General features: G+C 42.8%; 1 protein-coding gene across 8 annotated transcripts in view; it reads right to left on the bottom strand.

Moving 5' to 3' along the window:
• Positions 1-320: 320 nt before the first annotated feature.
• Positions 321-17,885, bottom strand: part of Znf106 (zinc finger protein 106) — an 80,176-nt gene continuing 62,611 nt past the window's right edge. For all 8 annotated transcript variants that reach the window (XM_013158760.2, XM_063250191.1, XM_013158758.2 and 5 more), the window contains 7 exons: positions 15,179-15,370; positions 14,695-14,757; positions 8,168-8,287; positions 7,354-7,425; positions 6,474-6,545; positions 4,435-4,581; positions 321-4,061 (listed from right to left, as the gene is read on the bottom strand). In XM_013158760.2, the coding sequence (XP_013014214.1) occupies positions 4,005-4,061; positions 4,435-4,581; positions 6,474-6,545; positions 7,354-7,425; positions 8,168-8,287; positions 14,695-14,757; positions 15,179-15,370 (723 nt within the window). In that variant the 3' untranslated portion in view covers positions 321-4,004. The remainder of the gene's footprint in view (positions 4,062-4,434; positions 4,582-6,473; positions 6,546-7,353; positions 7,426-8,167; positions 8,288-14,694; positions 14,758-15,178; positions 15,371-17,885) is intronic.

Genomic DNA, 17,885 nt, shown 5'->3' with positions numbered 1-17,885 from the left:
CCATTAAAACATACCTATTGTTATTTCTTAAGTACAGGAACCACTCAGATACTTCCCAAGATATAGAAGGAACAAGGCGGAATAGTTGGTGTAGAAAATGGGTGGCCTGTGACTGGAGGGAGTGACCAGGGCAATGGAACAGCAATGCCGTTTTTTAATCAGAGCTCCTCTGCAGGCTGACCTTTGACAAGCTTATTTGGAGCATGGTCTGCAGCCCATCTATGAGCATCTTGTGGTTCCCATCCAGTTTCTTCTGATTTTCTATGCCAGAAAAGAAAGGGCTGACTGTGAATATGCAGACAAGATTATACAAGTAAACAGTCATTAGTAAAAGTATTTTATTTTCCTCTGTATTTGCATTATATCTTGCTTTACAAAGTTATGAAGTTCACAACTTTATACCAAAATGTAAGGCTAGGCTGTTTATTTATAAACATTTTTTGCAGTCAAATGTCATCTAATCTCATCCTTCTTCTAAATCATATTCCATGTTTAAAAAAAAATCAGAAATCAAAAATGGAGCAGCTTAGGCCACATATTTCTCTTTAACAGAAGAGAGATCTTCAACATTTTTCTTCCTTGACCCTGTCAGGCTCCAATTATTTAGCTACTAACTTGAGTTTAGAGCAAATCTGGGAAAGACCTGGCAAGTCCATGTATTTGAGGATGGAGAAGGTAGAGGGTTACTGCCTGTTAAGTAGTGGGTTTGGTTTATATGAGGATTGCAACTCACTTGCATGGAACTCAGTAGAGCCCTGATCTCCTCCACCAGTTTCTCTCCTCATCTGACTACTACTCTTAAACATCAAGGATCCTAATGACTTCGTAGAGAGATGAATCTGATAAATATGGCAGGCATGACTTTCATAATAATCCTAGGAGCTCTCCTTCAGGTGACAAGAATAGTATTTCTAAGTCAGCATATGGAAACTGCACTTAACAGAGCAAACCAGAGAATATGTACTGCTCAAATTCCACATCATACTACACTTCAACCTCCAATGAATTCCGCTCCCTAAAATACCAATCATTCTTCTAAGTGTACACCTGCTCTCACCACATCAGCCACATACCTCGTCTCTACAGTTGTCCATTGTATCATCTACTTGAAAAAACTGATAGAACAAAACCTTTGTTAGGCAAATACCTGAAAAGCAACAGTTGTATCTGTAAATGATATGTAAGCCATTAGCTAAACAGCCAACCACTAACTCTTCTGAGAAAACTTTTCCCCACAAAAGCAGGAGTAGTAGTAAGAAACAACCTCCTCTCAAACTCAAGAAACAGCAGGGCAAGGCAGTTCCTTGCTCTTCTTTTACATTGTATTTGTCTTATAATGAAGTAGAAGTGTACCAAAAGATATTTTGAATCTAATTTAAAAACTTTTGCATAAAACTTGAAGTAACTGATACTTTATCAGAACAAATGGCTACTAAAACACCAGCATGTACACACGAGAGGATTTATTCTATGGTTTTCTTGGTTTTGAGATACTAAAACAGGCACAAACCAAAAAATTCTAAAAATTGGCCTCCTGCATGCCAGCTTTTATCAGTCACTGAACAGTTTCCTCCTTCATGAAGCTGCTACCTACCGAAGTCAGCACAGATGCCTGAGCTAAAGTTCTTCAGTGAGGGAAATAGAGGCCATGCATGACTGCAATGATGCCACGAGAGATGAGCAGCACAACCACAGCAGCCAAGATACTTATGGTTCCTGTATTTCTCAATGGGGGCTAAAATGGTTCATTCCGAATAACTCATTAATCTGGCATTAAGAATTCCATGTGTCCTTGGAAACAATATTACCACCACTGCTTCCCAGAGGACTTTGTGAGATGAGGAAAGATATCAAATATAGGTGCCCACAAGTATATACACACCGAGAGGGACTTTCACACATGCACACAGAGGCAGATACATGCACATGATTCTACCAAGGGGAAACTGATCACGGTTCAGTTCTTACTGACTCCTTCAGGGTGTAACACCCTCAGAAGTTCCCAGACTGCCTGGCATCTCATGTTCCCCTTTCCTCCTGTACAAAGACATCACGATCATCCTGGTTTGGGCTCTGTGAACACTACACCCTACCCATGTGGCAATGTGTCACTGCAGCCCAGAGAAAATGTCAGAGTTAGCAATGAATCCAAATGGACTTTCCTGGGAAATCACTATTCCCAAACCCACAGAATAGTACAGCTTCTGGGGTCACCCTTGTAAGATACAGGGGTAAGAGGTGGGGAAAGATCCGTTAATCTCACACACAGAAACTGCATGATTACACTTTATCTATAAGAGCTCTGTTCTCTCTTCAGCTCATGCAAATCTAAACAGTGTGGTTAACAAAAAGGACACTCACAAGGACAGAATAGGCATGAGGTTAGTCATCCATTATCTAGTAGTAGTTCCTAAACTAGTTCTGGCTCCAGTCAGAACTACTGGAGCCTTTTCTGGAGAAAAAAAAGAAACCACACACATTATCTTGTATATACTTTCAGGGCTTGAAGAGCCTCCTGTAGCTTATTTAGAAACCCTAGGTGAAGTCACTGCCCTAGAGCCTGAGAGAAGACATGCAGATGTGTGTGTGCACTGGTAGGGGGTAGTAACCCAGATACTCTGCCATCCGAAATAACAGTAGGTGTCATAATATCTTGAAGCTCAGAATGTGGCCTGGGCTCTTCCCCCTTCCTTATCTGAAGAAATCTGAGCTTTGAAACTCCAGAAACACAAAGGTTAGAAAGACACTTGTACAACTTCACAAATAAGAATACAGAGAATTCTAAAAAAACAAAGCAGTCCTACGCAGGTTTTGTTGGCTTGAATATTGGCAATGGACAGGCAGAGGCTTTCCTCCACCATACTCCATCCTCCTCTTCCACCTAGTGGGAAAGTGAAGGCAAAGACACTGGCTTCAGAAATGAGTCTCCAGGAAGCCTCCTGGAAGCCCTGAAACTGGATCCTGATGCTTTATTCTAATTCTCCCATCTTGGGTGCCACAGATGGGCAGGGAGCACCCTGTGAGTCTGGTGGAACACTTACTGGCTGCCTTAGTCCAGGCACAGGGAGACAGGGGTAGACAATGGTGGAAACCAAAAGGGTCAGACCCACACAAGGTTCTCCAGAACCTGGAGAGGGACATAAAGGTATACCTCAGTTCAGTCTGACAGTACTGCAGCACAAGCGCTCAGGTCTAGCAGCAAGACTCAAAAGGCAAGTGATAGGCTATGCGCTGCCTCACGTTGAGCATAGCAGTTCACCAGGAAATGCTGTCAGGAAGAAATCACCACTGTGGGACTTGTTTTCTGAATTCTTAAAATATACAGTGTGCAGAGCAGCCATTTTAGCTGCTTTGCAAAAATTTGTGTATTCTTTAGCATTTAAAGCCTGCTCTGCCCTTCAACAAAGCAGATAAACAGTGAAACACACTGTACATAATCATGAAGGAAACTATCTGCCAATTTAAATACCCAGTTACTGCAACTAGAGAAATTAAAACTGATTTTGGTACCAGGGGTTGAACTCACGACCACACACTTGCCAGGCAGGCACTTATGTTACTGAAATAGATCCCTGTGAAAAATTTAGCATTGGAATAAGCTTGTTCCAAAAACCTGAGAGTAGGTTTAAGCCATCATTAAGAACATGAGATAAAAATTAAAAACTGGTATCAATAAAATACACATGACTAGTAGTCAGACTGGGCAACAAATTAAGATCTGGATCTCTAGTGGATATCTGGAGAATGCTGGTAACATGAATTTCCCTATGTCATGCCTCATGGTTCTTTAAAGACTGTTGGAAATTGGCTGTTCCAACACTCCAGCAAGATCTTGAAGTATAGTCTACCATCTCACAGAGCTCCCCACACATGTTAGTGGTCAACCTGGCCAGTAACCATTTTCTCCTTTCCTACTTCCCCAGGAAAGGAAAAGAGTGCCTGTGTGAGGAGCACAAAGGAAAATAGTTCAACTAATGACTTCCCAACATGGGAGGCAAAAAACTTCATGAGTGAATTTTGCTCTCTTCTTCAGCATGTCGTTCAATGTGTCCTGCAGCATCCTAGGAAAAAGGGAGAAGGGCTGTGAGAGACAAGCTGGCAGTGTAATAGGAGAAAATAAAAGCCACAAAAAGCCAGATGGGTCTATTATACTTAGTATCTGTACATAAAGGCAGTTAGGGGCCCGCACTCCACTAAATGGCACGAAACTATGTTCTTTAAGTGTTCTTTAAGATGAGTTCTTAGCACAAAGCATTACAATCAGCTACTGGATATGAAACCTATGAAAACACTTTCCCAAGGTTCTTCACTGAAAAATCCCCCAAGTCTCTGAATAACTAAAAAATCTTTGGGCTGTATATACTATAATTCTGAACACTCTAAAAAAGCAAAAAAGATCTGCTGGCCTTTGCTTTGGAGAGGCTACTAACGTACCTGCTTGGATCCTTTCCTAGACGTGAAAAAAGCATCACAGTTCTTCCAGCGACACTTTAGGGTCTGAAAGTTTGGATTAGTGTGATCAGTCAGCAAGTGTTGCTTTAAATGATCTACAACACCAAATATCAGAGAGCAACCGTGCCACTGTAAAGAAAGAGAATGAGGGGCTAGATGAAAAGAGTGCAGTAAAAACACAAAAAAGAGCACAGTAAACATGTAGTCAGAATACTCCATAAATACCATGAAAACAAAAATCCCTTTGTTTCATTCATTCTTAGTTGTAACATGTAGCAAAACGAGAGGCAACCAAATTATATATATAATGAGGCACCTTGAAAAGAATAAAGCCACTCACCACACTAGTGTTTTGAGAAAGCAAAGCACTACCTTAGTGCTTGTTAGGTAAGGGAAAGGGTAACAGATACTTACCATCTGAATCACCATAAATTCAGTTTAAACTATATTTGTTATCTTGCCATAAAATTTGAACTTCTATCTTAGTCCATTTATTATAAAAGGCAAAAGGCTTCCCTAAATTAAAATACAATTCTGAGAACTGTTTACTTATAAACTTGAAAACAAAAATACCTGATAAGGAAAATGACATCTGCGGAAATATTTGTTGTAAAAACTGAGTTTGCTTTGGAAACCTGACTTCTCTCACAAGCTATCACTTGAATCTTGTTAGGATCCTTTTTTAAATTTTAATTTTAGTTTTAAATATGACTCAATTTCACATATTAGTCAGAAAGCATAAGCATCCTTTGTCTTGACTTTTTTCTTAGAGGCTTGTTTGTACTAAATCTTGTGATTCTAACTTTTTTTTTTTTTTTTGGTTTTGGCTTGATTTTTTTTCTAAAAATAATACAAATTTGAGTTTTTTCTGTCAGACCACTGCCTCTGCTATGTTTGAAATCATGAGGTATTTTCTCCAGTGCTCTAGAAATCTCATTGTGCTAGATCTTTTTTGCCTTCTTTGATAATACTAAAAAGCAAAGACAATAATATATTTAAAAAGCTGAAAACAGTTAGGCTGTGGAGAAGTGTAAAATCAACTAAAACTCAAGTGTCAAGTTCATTTCACCAATACTGAAAAGGAGGCTAGCTATGGAGGAAACAAATTCAGTGGCATGTACTTTTTTTTTTGTCACTACTGTTCTCAAACTGAATTTTTTTGGGGGGGGAGGGAGGTGTCACCGGGGATTGAACTCACAACCTTGTGCTTGCCAGGCAGGCGCTTATACCACTGAGCTAAATCCCCAACCTCAAACTGAATTTTTTTAAAAATTAAGGCTTGTAAAGAATAACAAAGTTGCAAGGGCTAATTGTCAGCCGCTACCCCAAAGATAGAAATCACACCTGTCAGGCCAGTGGACTGAAGCTCCCGTACTATGGATTAAACATAGGGTCAGCCCCAGCTCTTATTAGTTTACCTTCTGCACTACTGATGACTGAACCCGGGACTTTGGCACTGAGCTATCACCAGCCTTCTTTGTATTTTTTTATATTGAGACAGTCCAAGTTGCTCAGGTTGAGCTTGCAATCCTTGTGTCAGCGTCCCCAAGCGCTGGGATTACAGGTATGTACCATCATATCTGCTAGGTTTGTAAATTAGAGACTATAAGCTTTTCCTTGCTTATTCCTCAGAAACTAATGAGGACACAAGCAATCCATGAAATATCTGCAGTCATGAGAGGTGCATATGGTTGAAAGGACAGGCTATAAAAATAAGCAACTCTTTTTCTTCCCCCCACCATGGTTGATATTTTTAAGCATGTATTTTTTATAACAAACAGAACAAAACAAAAACCACCTAGGACACAACCTGAGAAGACAATATTTAAGTAGACCTCATGCCTAATTTTATGATAGATATTTCATTAAGGAGGTATAAAAGCCTCTTTCTTTGTCCTACAGTGAAAGACATACCAGTTAGATGCTCAAATACAAAAATGCTACATTGACGATGATGGAGATCTATGAAGTTATCTGAGCATTTCCTAAAATCAGGTGACAAAATAGGTTTTACTGCTTACCCAACAGCGGTAATTCTGCATCAGATTTAGCCTCACAGCCCGAATACTGCCATCATAACAGCCAGTGTAAATCTGGAGAAACAAGTCATAATATCAGACCAAAATGCATGCAAAGAAACACCACCCTCAAAATAAAGAGTTAAAGAAAACACTAACTTAAAGCACAACCAGCTGCACAGTATTAGAATGAGAAAGCAATTTCTAAAGCTCGAGAGTCTGGATACCTAGAAGTTGTGCCCCTTACAGAATACTCTTGGAACCCCATCTGTGAGCAACATCAGGACACCCAGTGGACCACCCATTGTTTAACTAGGGAGCTCTGGCTTCTTACTGGTGTTTGGCATCAGGCATCTGAATTTCACTGCCAGAAAGGCTTCTACTACACTGCATTTAAAAAACATCCATCCTGATTCCACCTCATAATTTAAAAATAAAATCAAGTAAGGCTTAGCAGAATCTACTTTTAGGTCTGCTCTAACTCTGCCAGGCTGGTCAAATCTCCTGACTCCAAAGTTCTATTCAGATCATAAGGCTTCTGCAAAATTTTATGAAGATCTTAAATATATCTTCTACTTACTGATATTATATTACTGTAATATATTATAATAATATTATATACTGTAATATATTTATATATTATTTACTGTAATTATTTTATTATACTATTTTATTATACTATTTTATTATACTATTAATAGAAATGAAATATTCAACAATATCCCTGGGTTACTTCTCACTATTGTGCTGAATCAAAGGCACTCAATACTCAGGTGTGTATCAGAAACAGGTATCACTTTGAGAGGTCACAAGTCAATCAATATATAGACTTCCAAGTTAACATATTCAAAAGCAAACATCTTACAAGACAAATAATGCTCACCATGCTTTTATGGATGGTCATACACATAATCATGTCTTTGTGTCCTCCATAAACCTGCAGTCGATCATGAGACTTAGGCAAAAAAAAAAAAAACAGGAAAAGAATTTAAGATTACTTAAACCTTGTGCTTAAAAAGCATAGTCCCTTCAGGCCTCTAGGAGGTTTAAAACTGCACCTGAGGTACTAACATCAAGTACTAGCAGCATTCTAACAGAAATACAATCTAGTGATAATAGTTACTATGCCAAACCGCACCCCCCACAACCTCATACTGGGGATTGAATCCAATGATTGGCACATGCTAGATAAATATTCTACCACTGAGTTACATCCCCAGCCCTTTTTTCTTTTGGGACAGTGTCTCACTAAGTTGCCCAAGAATATGAGTTTGCAAACTGTCTGTCTCAGCCACCTTCTCTGCTAAAATTTAGATGTGTGCTACTGTACCAAGCATCAGTCATTCTTAAAATCCCATTCCTCCAGGAGGAAGCTGTTAATTAGAAAGAGAAGCTGGTTTCTTCAGGATCAGTCTCAAACTTTGAAAATGCACACATGAAAAATTGGACAGTTTTAAGAGGTCAGGTTGCTCTCCAGAAACCTTTTAGAGTCTGACATTCATGAGGTTGGCACCATGCACTTCAGCACAATGTCTGTAAGGGGTGACCCCTAAGCCAGCCATTCTGTAATTATCTACTGTGCTTATGAAAATGCATTCTTGTGCTCCAACCCAGCCTTGCTATACAAAAGCCCAACACCAACCCAGACAAACAATGTCCCCAAACCATTTAGCAAAAACACTGGAACTCAGTTCTACCTGTAATTCATAGACACGAACAAATTTATCCAAGCAAGCAGTCACCATCACTTTTCCTAGGATATTCACCACGGTCACTGCATGGTTATGACCTTTATAGATCCGCACGAGTTCACCAGTCTATATTGGAAAAGAGGTAGGGATCACTAGATTTTATGTGATTCTTTCCTATACTTTTGAGATTTCTATAATTCTAGGAGGCATAATTCTGAGGCTATCTATAAAAAGAGGTAAAGTACTCGCACAAGCATTTGTTATCTTTTTGATGTACAGGAACTACATCCTCACAGAAAGAGCCTAAGTTACTGAAAAGGAAGGGCTACAATGCTTTCTGTATTTTACAGTTCCTGAAGTACACACTGAGCAACACTACTCCAAAAAATATGAAACTTAAAAACACTCTAAAATCCAAAACATTTTTAGAGGAGATTTGTTTTACCAATGGAAAATTCCATACCTGACCTCATGTGACAAACCAGTTAAAACACAGGCACACTAAAAATATAAAATTACTTTTGGGCTACGTGTATATGAAGCATAAACAAATTTTGTGTTTAGACTTGGATCTCACCCCCAAGCTATCTCATGCATATGCAAATATTCCAACATCTATAAAAGTCTGATATCTGAAATACTTCTGCTTCCTAGGTATTTGTTGGGAGCCGCGTCTGTGATAGCTCGCCTTGCGCGGCGGACGTGCGGCCTGTGGTAAAGAGCAAAGCCTGAGGTAGATTACCCCTCCCATCGAATATGTTAGTTTCCTGCTTACCGCGTAAACAACCCGCTCAACAATATAGTCTGCCTGGCAACTGATGATGTTAGCCAATCAGCTTGCCTTGCTTACTTTAACATGATTGGACACTGTACCCGTATATATACCGGTGCCACCCCTGGGCGGAAGAAGAAGCCAGGTAGAAGCCCAGAAGTAAAAGCCCAAAAGGAGCCGCGGAGAGCGGACCGGTAGAGGCTTTGGGGCAGACTGAAGCACAAAAGGAGCCGCGGGGAGCGGACCAGAGGAGGCTTCAGCTGGGAGAACCCAGGGCAGGCTGTACGGAGAAGGAAAATAAAAAGAAAAGGTTGTCCACTACCAGACTTTGTCGTGTGTCCTTCCTGCCGGCCGGGAGCGGACATCGACATTTGGAGGCCCGCCCGGGGACTGATCACCCCCGAGACGTGGAAGTGGACAACGCTCCAGTACAGAGCTGCGAGACAGGTGAGTTGGGGATAAGCCTGGGCTCTGGGTGGCGCGCACCTACAGGGCTTTTAGACTCCCCTCAGGCTCACGCGTAAGTGGCGGATTCCTTGGGCCTCACGCGGTGAGTAACATATTAAAAGATGGGAAACATGTTAGGTAGCAACACTAAGAGCGAGGGTGGTTGTGGAGAAAGCTCTCAAGAGCTTACAAAAGTACGCAGGGTATCTGAGCAGGCCCAGTCAGGGAGCTCCCGAGAGGGGTCCGTCAAGGGGAACAAGGATGCTAAGGAGGAGGACGGGGCTCTAGCCTCGGAGTCGTCTGACTCTGAGGACGAGGGAAAGTTGAATGGCAAGGAGGCCAAAGAGACCAGCTGTCAGGAGCCTAAATCGCTCAATAATGAGTCGCAGGGTTCTTTTCCAGCGTTGCCCCGCGAATTGCGCTCTGCTCAACCTGGTCTGCGGAGGAGTAGAGAGCTCCTGAGCGCTCCCCGGCGCGAGAGGGAGGCGAAGCCTTCCGCCCCACCTTGGGGGCCGTTTCCGGAGGCGATTCCTCGCCACGAGGCGGCCGCCTGGGAGCTCTCTCCCCTTTCGCCAGAACAGGAAGTGATGCACGGGCCCCCATTTTCCGCCCAATCACGGCCGCTGTCTTATGCTCCGCCGCCGGCGGGTCGGTATTTTTACAGGCGGCTTTGGCAGGGGGGACGCTTGTCTCATGAGGTACATCCACCTGGGATAGATAGTGGCCCCTACGGGATATTTCCTGTACAAGTAGCTATGGGCCAGGGACGCAATGTATGGGAGCCTTTTGAGATAAAGCAGATTAGAGAACTTAAAAATGCAGTTACAACCTTTGGGCCGACTGCGCCTTACACCATTGCCATGCTGGAGAATCTGTCTTCTGGGCCCCTCACCCCCGCGGACTGGATTCAGCTGGCAAAGGCGTGTCTGCCCTCGGGCAGTTACCTGGATTGGCGAGCCTGGTACGCAGAGTTCTCTGCAGAGCAGGCTGAGAGAAACGCCAATCGGGGAAACCGGGGGTGGAACAAGGAAATGCTTATGGGAGAAGGTCGGCACGCTGATGACCAGACCCAGTTCCCCGGCGCTGTCTATGAACAAATCAATGCCATAGGGCTCCGCGCCTGGAAACAGGTAAGTGGTGCCGGAACAGCCTCCTTGTGTCTTTCAAAAATAATTCAGGGTACCACAGAGCCATTTGTTGACTTTGTGGCCCGAATGCAAGATGCTGCCGATAAGATATTTCCTGATCCGGGAGTGGCTCAACCGCTGGTAAGACAGCTGATTTTTGAGCAATGTACAAAGGAGTGCAAGGCAGCGATAGCTCCTCATAAGAACAAGGACCTCAACGCCTGGATTAGGATATGCAGAGAGATAGGGGGGCCGCTCTCCAACTCGGGAGTGGCTGCTCTCCTGGCCGCGGCTGTACAGCAGAGGGGACCTCGCGGGTTAGAAGGGGAATGTAAGGCTAAAGGGTGTTTTGCCTGCGGGGAGCCAGGACACATTAAACGTCATTGCCCAAACAATGCAGATGCTAGGCCTCGCCCTAGGAATGAAGAACCATATGTTTGTGGGCGATGCAAAAAGGGATCACACAAAGCTGAGGAGTGTAGGTCGGTCTTTGATGCTCAGGGCAACCGTATTTGTGGACAAGATGCTAGAGAGCCAAAAAACGGCCAGAGGGGGCCCCCTTCACAGGCGGGCCCCCGCCCCAGAGACAGGACAGCTCAGGATGGCAACCTTCAACAAGGGCCACCCCTGGGTCAGCAGGTGTGGACCTCAGTGTCGCCTCCAGACTTATACAGAAGGTCACCATTAGGACGGATGGCGTTAGGACCCTAAATGACATGCAAAAGCTATTGGGAGACATTAATTGGATTAGGCCATATTTACATATACCAAATTCAGATCTCAAACCCCTGTTCGACCTTCTGAAGGGAGACCCAGATATAGCCTCCCACAGGAGGCTCACTCCTGAGGCAAGAGCTGCCTTACAGAGAGTGGAAAAAGCCTTAGGTGGGGCTACCTTACACAGAATTGAACCAGGGCGACCCTTTGATGTCTGTTTGCTACAGACTAGTCTACAGCCTACAGCGGTGATTTGGCAGAAAGGACCACTACTGTGGATACACCCTAAGGTCTCACCTGCAAAAGTCATAGAGCATTACCCGGAGGCAGTCGCTTCATTGGCCCTTGAAGCGCATGATAGAGCTGTCCAACATTTTGGCTCAGGACCACAAGCCATCCGAGTACCCTATACCGCCAGCCAGATCAAGACCCTGGCTGCCTGCATAGATACCTGGGCCATTCTGAGATGTGTTTTCCATGGGGATATAAACAATCAATACCCTAAAGACCCTATCTTGTCATTTGTCACTCAGCACCCTATAATTTTTCCAAAGGTTACTGCCTCTGAGCCATTAGTCCTAGCAACTACAATATACACAGATGGCTCCAAGACGGGGATAGGCGCCTATGTGATCCTAGGCAAGCCCCCGGTTACCATACAATTTAAACCAGATCAGCCTCAGGTGGTAGAACTGCAGATCGTTAAAATGATTCTTGAACGGTTCTCAGAAGCCATTAACATTGTCTCCGATTCTAGGTATGTGGTCAATGCTATGCAAGTGCTTGAGACTGCCAGTTTAATTAGATCCACTTCCACAGTGGCTGGACTGTTCCTGTCTATCCAGACATTGCTTCAGAACAGACACCATAAGGTCTTCACCACCCACATAAGAGCACATACATCCCTGCCGGGGCCCATGGCACAGGGGAATGCGGCTGCTGACACTGCCACTCGCCCGTTATGGATTTTTACCTTACTAACACCAATCGAGCGAGCCCGTGCCTTCCATGATAAATTTCATGTTAATGCCAGGACACTAGCAAACCATTTCCATGTTTCTAGAGCAGATGCACGAGATATCGTGCGACTATGTGACTCCTGTGCCACATACAAACCTGCCATACCGATGGGAGTAAACCCTCGAGGTTTGATCCCTGGTGATGTTTGGCAGATGGACATCACACATATACAGGAGTTTGGGACTCTTAAATATGTTCATGTTTCCACAGACACCTGTTCTCACGTCATATTCGCAACAGCAGAAACAGGTGAAAAAGTGTCTAATGTGATCAATCATTGCCTGGCAGCTTGGGCCGCATGGGGCAAACCAAAAATATTAAAAACTGATAATGGACCAGCCTATATAGGCAAAGCCTTCAATGAGTTCTGCAAAATGATGGAGGTTCAATTAAAACATGGTATCCCATACAATCCCCAAGGTCAAGGAATCATTGAGAGGGCTCATAGAAGCCTCAAAGAAATTTTACAAAAACAAAAAGGGGGAGTAGGCCAAGGCCTGGCCCCAAAGGCACGATTATCCATGGCACTATTCACACACAATTTTTTAAATTTAAATAATGATAATCGCTCCCCAGCTGTGGAGCACTGCAACCCTTCCCCCAACCATAAAGGGTGGGTGAAGTGGAAAGATGTCCTGACAGGACAATGGATGGGCCCGGATCCAGTGGTCAGCTGGAACCGAGGGGCGGTTTGTGTTTTCCCACAGGAACCGGGACGAGAACCACTGTGGATACCGGAGAGACTGACACGGGCAACAAAGCCCTCGACTGAAGATCAGACCTGCCCTACTGGAGATCCATCACAGACCAACCAATAAGATGAATAGAAATAGCGGTAGCCCGAAATGGACAAGAAGATCCTCAGGCATATGCATGGCTTGCTCAATTGGCCCACGACCGAGTCTAGATATGGCGGGCATCCCTCATTCTCCTCCATAAGGTGACAATACACAGCAGGGTAGGTGAGTCAATGACGGGTAAGAGCGTGCCTCCCCAGCACGACTCGACCTAAGCCAGGCCCTACCCCATCCTGCACGTAAGCCGCTGGACTGTTAGATGCTGCCCAGGTCTAAATTTCTCTCCGAGGGGATTTCTTTACGGAGAGGAAATGAGTGCAAGCTTGTGTGCAACCAGGTTCCGTCCAGTTTGTGCCTGGCCCTAGAAAAAGGACGAGGGCCTCAGGGCCTTGGCAGACCATGGCATGGCCAACCAGGGTCTAAGCCAAGGACCTACGGTGGACCTACACATAGGGCATAAGCCTCTGCACCCAGTCCAGGAAGGGCTACGATGCGCACATTCATAAAAAATAAAATAGGGGGAGATGTTGGGAGCCGCGTCTGTGATAGCTCGCCTTGCGCGGCGGACGTGCGGCCTGTGGTAAAGAGCAAAGCCTGAGGTAGATTACCCCTCCCATCGAATATGTTAGTTTCCTGCTTACCGCGTAAACAACCCGCTCAACAATATAGTCTGCCTGGCAACTGATGATGTTAGCCAATCAGCTTGCCTTGCTTACTTTAACATGATTGGACACTGTACCCGTATATATACCGGTGCCACCCCTGGGCGGAAGAAGAAGCCAGGTAGAAGCCCAGAAGTAAAAGCCCAAAAGGAGCCGCGGAGAGCGGACCGGTAGAGGCTTTGGGGCAGACTGAAGCACAAAAGGAGCCGCGGGGAGCGGACCAGAGGAGGCTTCAGCTGGGAGAACCCAGGGCAGGCTGTACGGAGAAGGAAAATAAAAAGAAAAGGTTGTCCACTACCAGACTTTGTCGTGTGTCCTTCCTGCCGGCCGGGAGCGGACATCAACAGGTATTCAGATGAAGGATGATCAATCTGTACTTTTGCTTTTACTATTTCATGGGCCTGGCCTGGACAATGAATTCCTTAGGTGCCCTGGATTACAGATCAGGAACTGAGGTTCAGAGAGCTGACTTTATGATCTAAGTATAGAATCTCAGCTGTTTTCACTTGTTCTATTTTAAATTCCATATCATGTCCACTTTCTGAGAGCCTCAGCTGCTCAACTTACCTCAATTTAAATGAGGCATTCAAATGAAACCTTGCATGAGCTTTGGGTCTGTTCCCCATTTAAAAAAAAACTGGGGGAGGGGGGGTTGAGATAGTTTAGGCTGGCTTTGAACTTATTATATAAGCCTAGCTGGCCTTAAACTTGCAATTATCCTCTTGCCTCAGTCTCTCAAGTACTAGGATAACAGATGTGTGCCACCATGCTCAGTCCCATTAAAATTTTTGATAAAGTTTTGGGAAAAAAATTTTTTTTGACAAGGTTAGAATTTTCAGGTTGTTCAATCCTAGAGTATATACACAGGGATCAGTATTAATTCTTTCACTGCATAAAAGGTTTAATTTAAACTGCAAGAGGTCTGAGGAAGCTTTTAAGTGTGAACCAGTAACTTATTAAAGATTTCCTTTTATACAACAAAAAAGCTTACGTGAATGTTGTGAGCATGGACAGACTGATCACTGGAGCCACTGAACACAAGGTCATTCACCACCTTCAATGGAACAATTGAGTTTGTTAGAGTCTACACAAGGTCTCGGTTTGCTCTGTAACTTGTAATATGAACTAGCAGATTTTTACTTTCATACTATCTCAAGATGAGCATGAACTAGGTATAAAATAATGTCTCCAAACCAATTTTCTTTACTAATACTTATGCCCCACCACTAGGCATACTCATGGATTCATGATGTTACCTTCCCAGAATGATTAGAAAGGCAACATATTTGTACCTACATTCTATGATAAAACCTTCTCTTAATTGTTTCTTGGCTAATACATTAAAGAGTAGTATTCTACTCGGTGACCCAGGCATTAATAATCTTTTCAAGATGGCTGTGATCTTAGAAATGGGAAATACCATTCAATACCCTTCCCCTCACCCCAAGCCCCTCTAGTTGCTACACTGTACTTGCCTTCATGCACAGAATGGTCTTGGTGTGGCTTTCCAGAGTTCTAAGGAGCAGTCCATTTCGGGCATCCCGCACACTAATGGTACAGTCATAAGATCCCACGACCAGCAGCTTTCGGGAACCTTCTTGGGCTGTAGCAAGACAGCTAACAGCCCTTGGTCCATGGCATTCAAAGATCTCTAGTTGTTTGTTGTTCTGAAAAATAAGCCTTCATTATATAAAGCAAAAGTAACAGAGCTAGAAAAGCTCAAAACCAACCAACAAAAATTATTACAAACTCTCAGCTCCATCACTGCACTCTCACTATGTAGTTCAGACTGGCTTTGAATTATTTAGCCCAGGTTGGCCTTGAACTCACAATGATCCTCCTGCCTCAGCTTCCTGGTGCTAGGATTACAGACCTGTACTACCACGCCCAGCTCCATTAAAATTTTTGATGAGGTTTCAGGAAAAAAATGGGGGGGGGGGGTGTTGAGATTTGAGTTTTCTCATACCGCCTTCAAATTCTTAACCTCTCAATTCCTGCTGCGTCCGCTCCAATGCTCTTGCTGTGATCATGACCTCCTTTCTCCCGATCTAAAAAGGGCAAATTCTTAAACGATGAATTCTTTGTGTTTGGGGATTGAACGCAGGGAGTACTAGGCAACATACCCCATCCTTTTATTTTTCTGTTTTGAGATAGGGACTCATTAATTTGCCCAGGTGGGTCTCAAATTTATAATCCTCCTGCCTCAGTGTCCATAATAGCAGGGATTATAGATATGCATTACCAACTTTGGCTCATAATAAACTATTTTGTCCTTCAACCTACATACTATCCTGATCCCAATAAAAATTTTTCTTTTTATGCCCTTTTTCACTTCCCTTTTTGATAATGAAAGATAAAACTCAGCCCCAGTCTTCAAAATTCATATCTACAAAGAGACGCTTATAACTGTCTCTAAACTGGGCATGGTAGTGCATGGCTATAATTCTAGCACACAGGAGGCTGAAGCAGGACAACTCCAAGTTTGAGACCAGCCTGGGCTACATAGTGAGTTCAAGGCCAGTCTGAATCACATAAAAAGATGCTATATTTTCCTTTTTTAAAATCCATTTATTTTAAAGAGAAAAAATGAGACAAAATTTCAAAACATATCAGGGGGCAACAATGGTACATATATTGCACAAGACACCTGCATTCAACTGTCCAAACAATACCAGCACAAATCTTTCTCTTCAATGAACTCAGAGAAATAAGCAGCATAACTCTCTTATCTTTTTTATATACACATATACATACACTGTTTCAGCTTCTCAATCTGGTGAGACACGATGTTTACATATGTGTGACTTATTTATTTCACTATGAGTATGGTCTCAAGTTGCATCCATTTACCTATAAAAGTCCACAGTTCATCCTTCTTTATGACTGGGTAGAACTCCATTGTTTAAAATTATCACATCTTTTTTTATCCATTCTTCAGTTGATGAGCATTTAGGTTGAGCACAAGATCTAGCTATTACAAATTGTGCTGCAATAAACGTGAGTGCACATATATCGCTATGGTATTATGTTTTTAATTCTTTTGGGAAGATAGCCAGAAGGAATACCTGGGTCAAATGGAAACGCTAGTCCTAGTTTGAGGAAACGAGATGCTATCTTAAAAAAAAACATCCAATCCAACAAAAAACTGTCATCTTTTCCACAGTTTTTTCAACCAGGACTGTTCCATTTAAAATTTTTAGGCTGGAGCAATAAATAAATAAATAAATAAATAAATAAAGAAAGAAAGCTTTTAGGCTGGGTATGGTGGTACATGCCTAGAATTCTAGCACTCAGAAGGCTGAGGCGGGAAGATCATTGCAAATTTGAGGCCAGCCTAAGCTACATAATGAATTCAAAGTCAGTCTAAAGCACATAGTGAGACCCTATCTCAAAAATACAAACATACATGCATACATACAAATAAGGCCGGGCAAGGTGGCACATGCCTGTAATCTCAGCATGGAGGCTGAGGCAGGATTGCTGCAAATTCGAGACCAGCCTGGGCTACAAAGTGAGCTCAAGGCCAGCCTAAACTATATAGGGAAACTCTGTCTCAAAAAAAAAAAAAAGCCATAAATGCATACATACAAATTTTGTGATTGTCTTGCTTCAAATATCTTGCTTTTAACATCTACCTTTACTAACAATAATCTTATAAAAGAGAAGAGTATTAGGTTTTTATCCTTTACTTTTTTTTTTTTTTTTAGAGACTGTATCTCACTATGTAGTCTAGGCTGGCCTCTAACTCATGGCAATTCTCCTGTCTTTGCCTTATAAGTGCTAAGATTACAGGCATGCACCACTACATCCACTTGACTTTTCTTAAAAGAAGAAATACAGAAAAGCAGATATATTTTATTGCCTTTCTTACAGTAGTTCTAGCTAGATATAAATATACAAATGATACTGTAACAGGAAACACTCTAACATACTATTAGATGATGACCAGAGGATATGGTGGCTATTATTTCTTCCACCTCTTAGATTACATCTTTCATCTACTTCCTTCTATTTCTTCTTAGTGTAGCCTTTCATGTCAGCTTTCATTGCAAAGCTTCTGCTTCTTGAATAATCTCCCAGCTTACATTAACACTATATTTTCCAATTCATTAACTCCATAGTAACATTTTCTGAAACACGGATATAATACATGTATGTTCCCTCTGGTTAACATGTGAACAA

The sequence above is a fragment of the Cavia porcellus genome, unplaced genomic scaffold, assembly GCF_034190915.1.
Source record: "Cavia porcellus strain 051 isolate PalLab524CR breed Dunkin Hartley unplaced genomic scaffold, mCavPor4.1 scaffold_6, whole genome shotgun sequence".
In the NCBI taxonomy this organism is placed as follows: Eukaryota; Metazoa; Chordata; class Mammalia; order Rodentia; family Caviidae; genus Cavia; species Cavia porcellus.
Note: the sequence above shows the minus strand (reverse complement) of the source record. Positions and strands in the feature narration are given on the sequence as shown.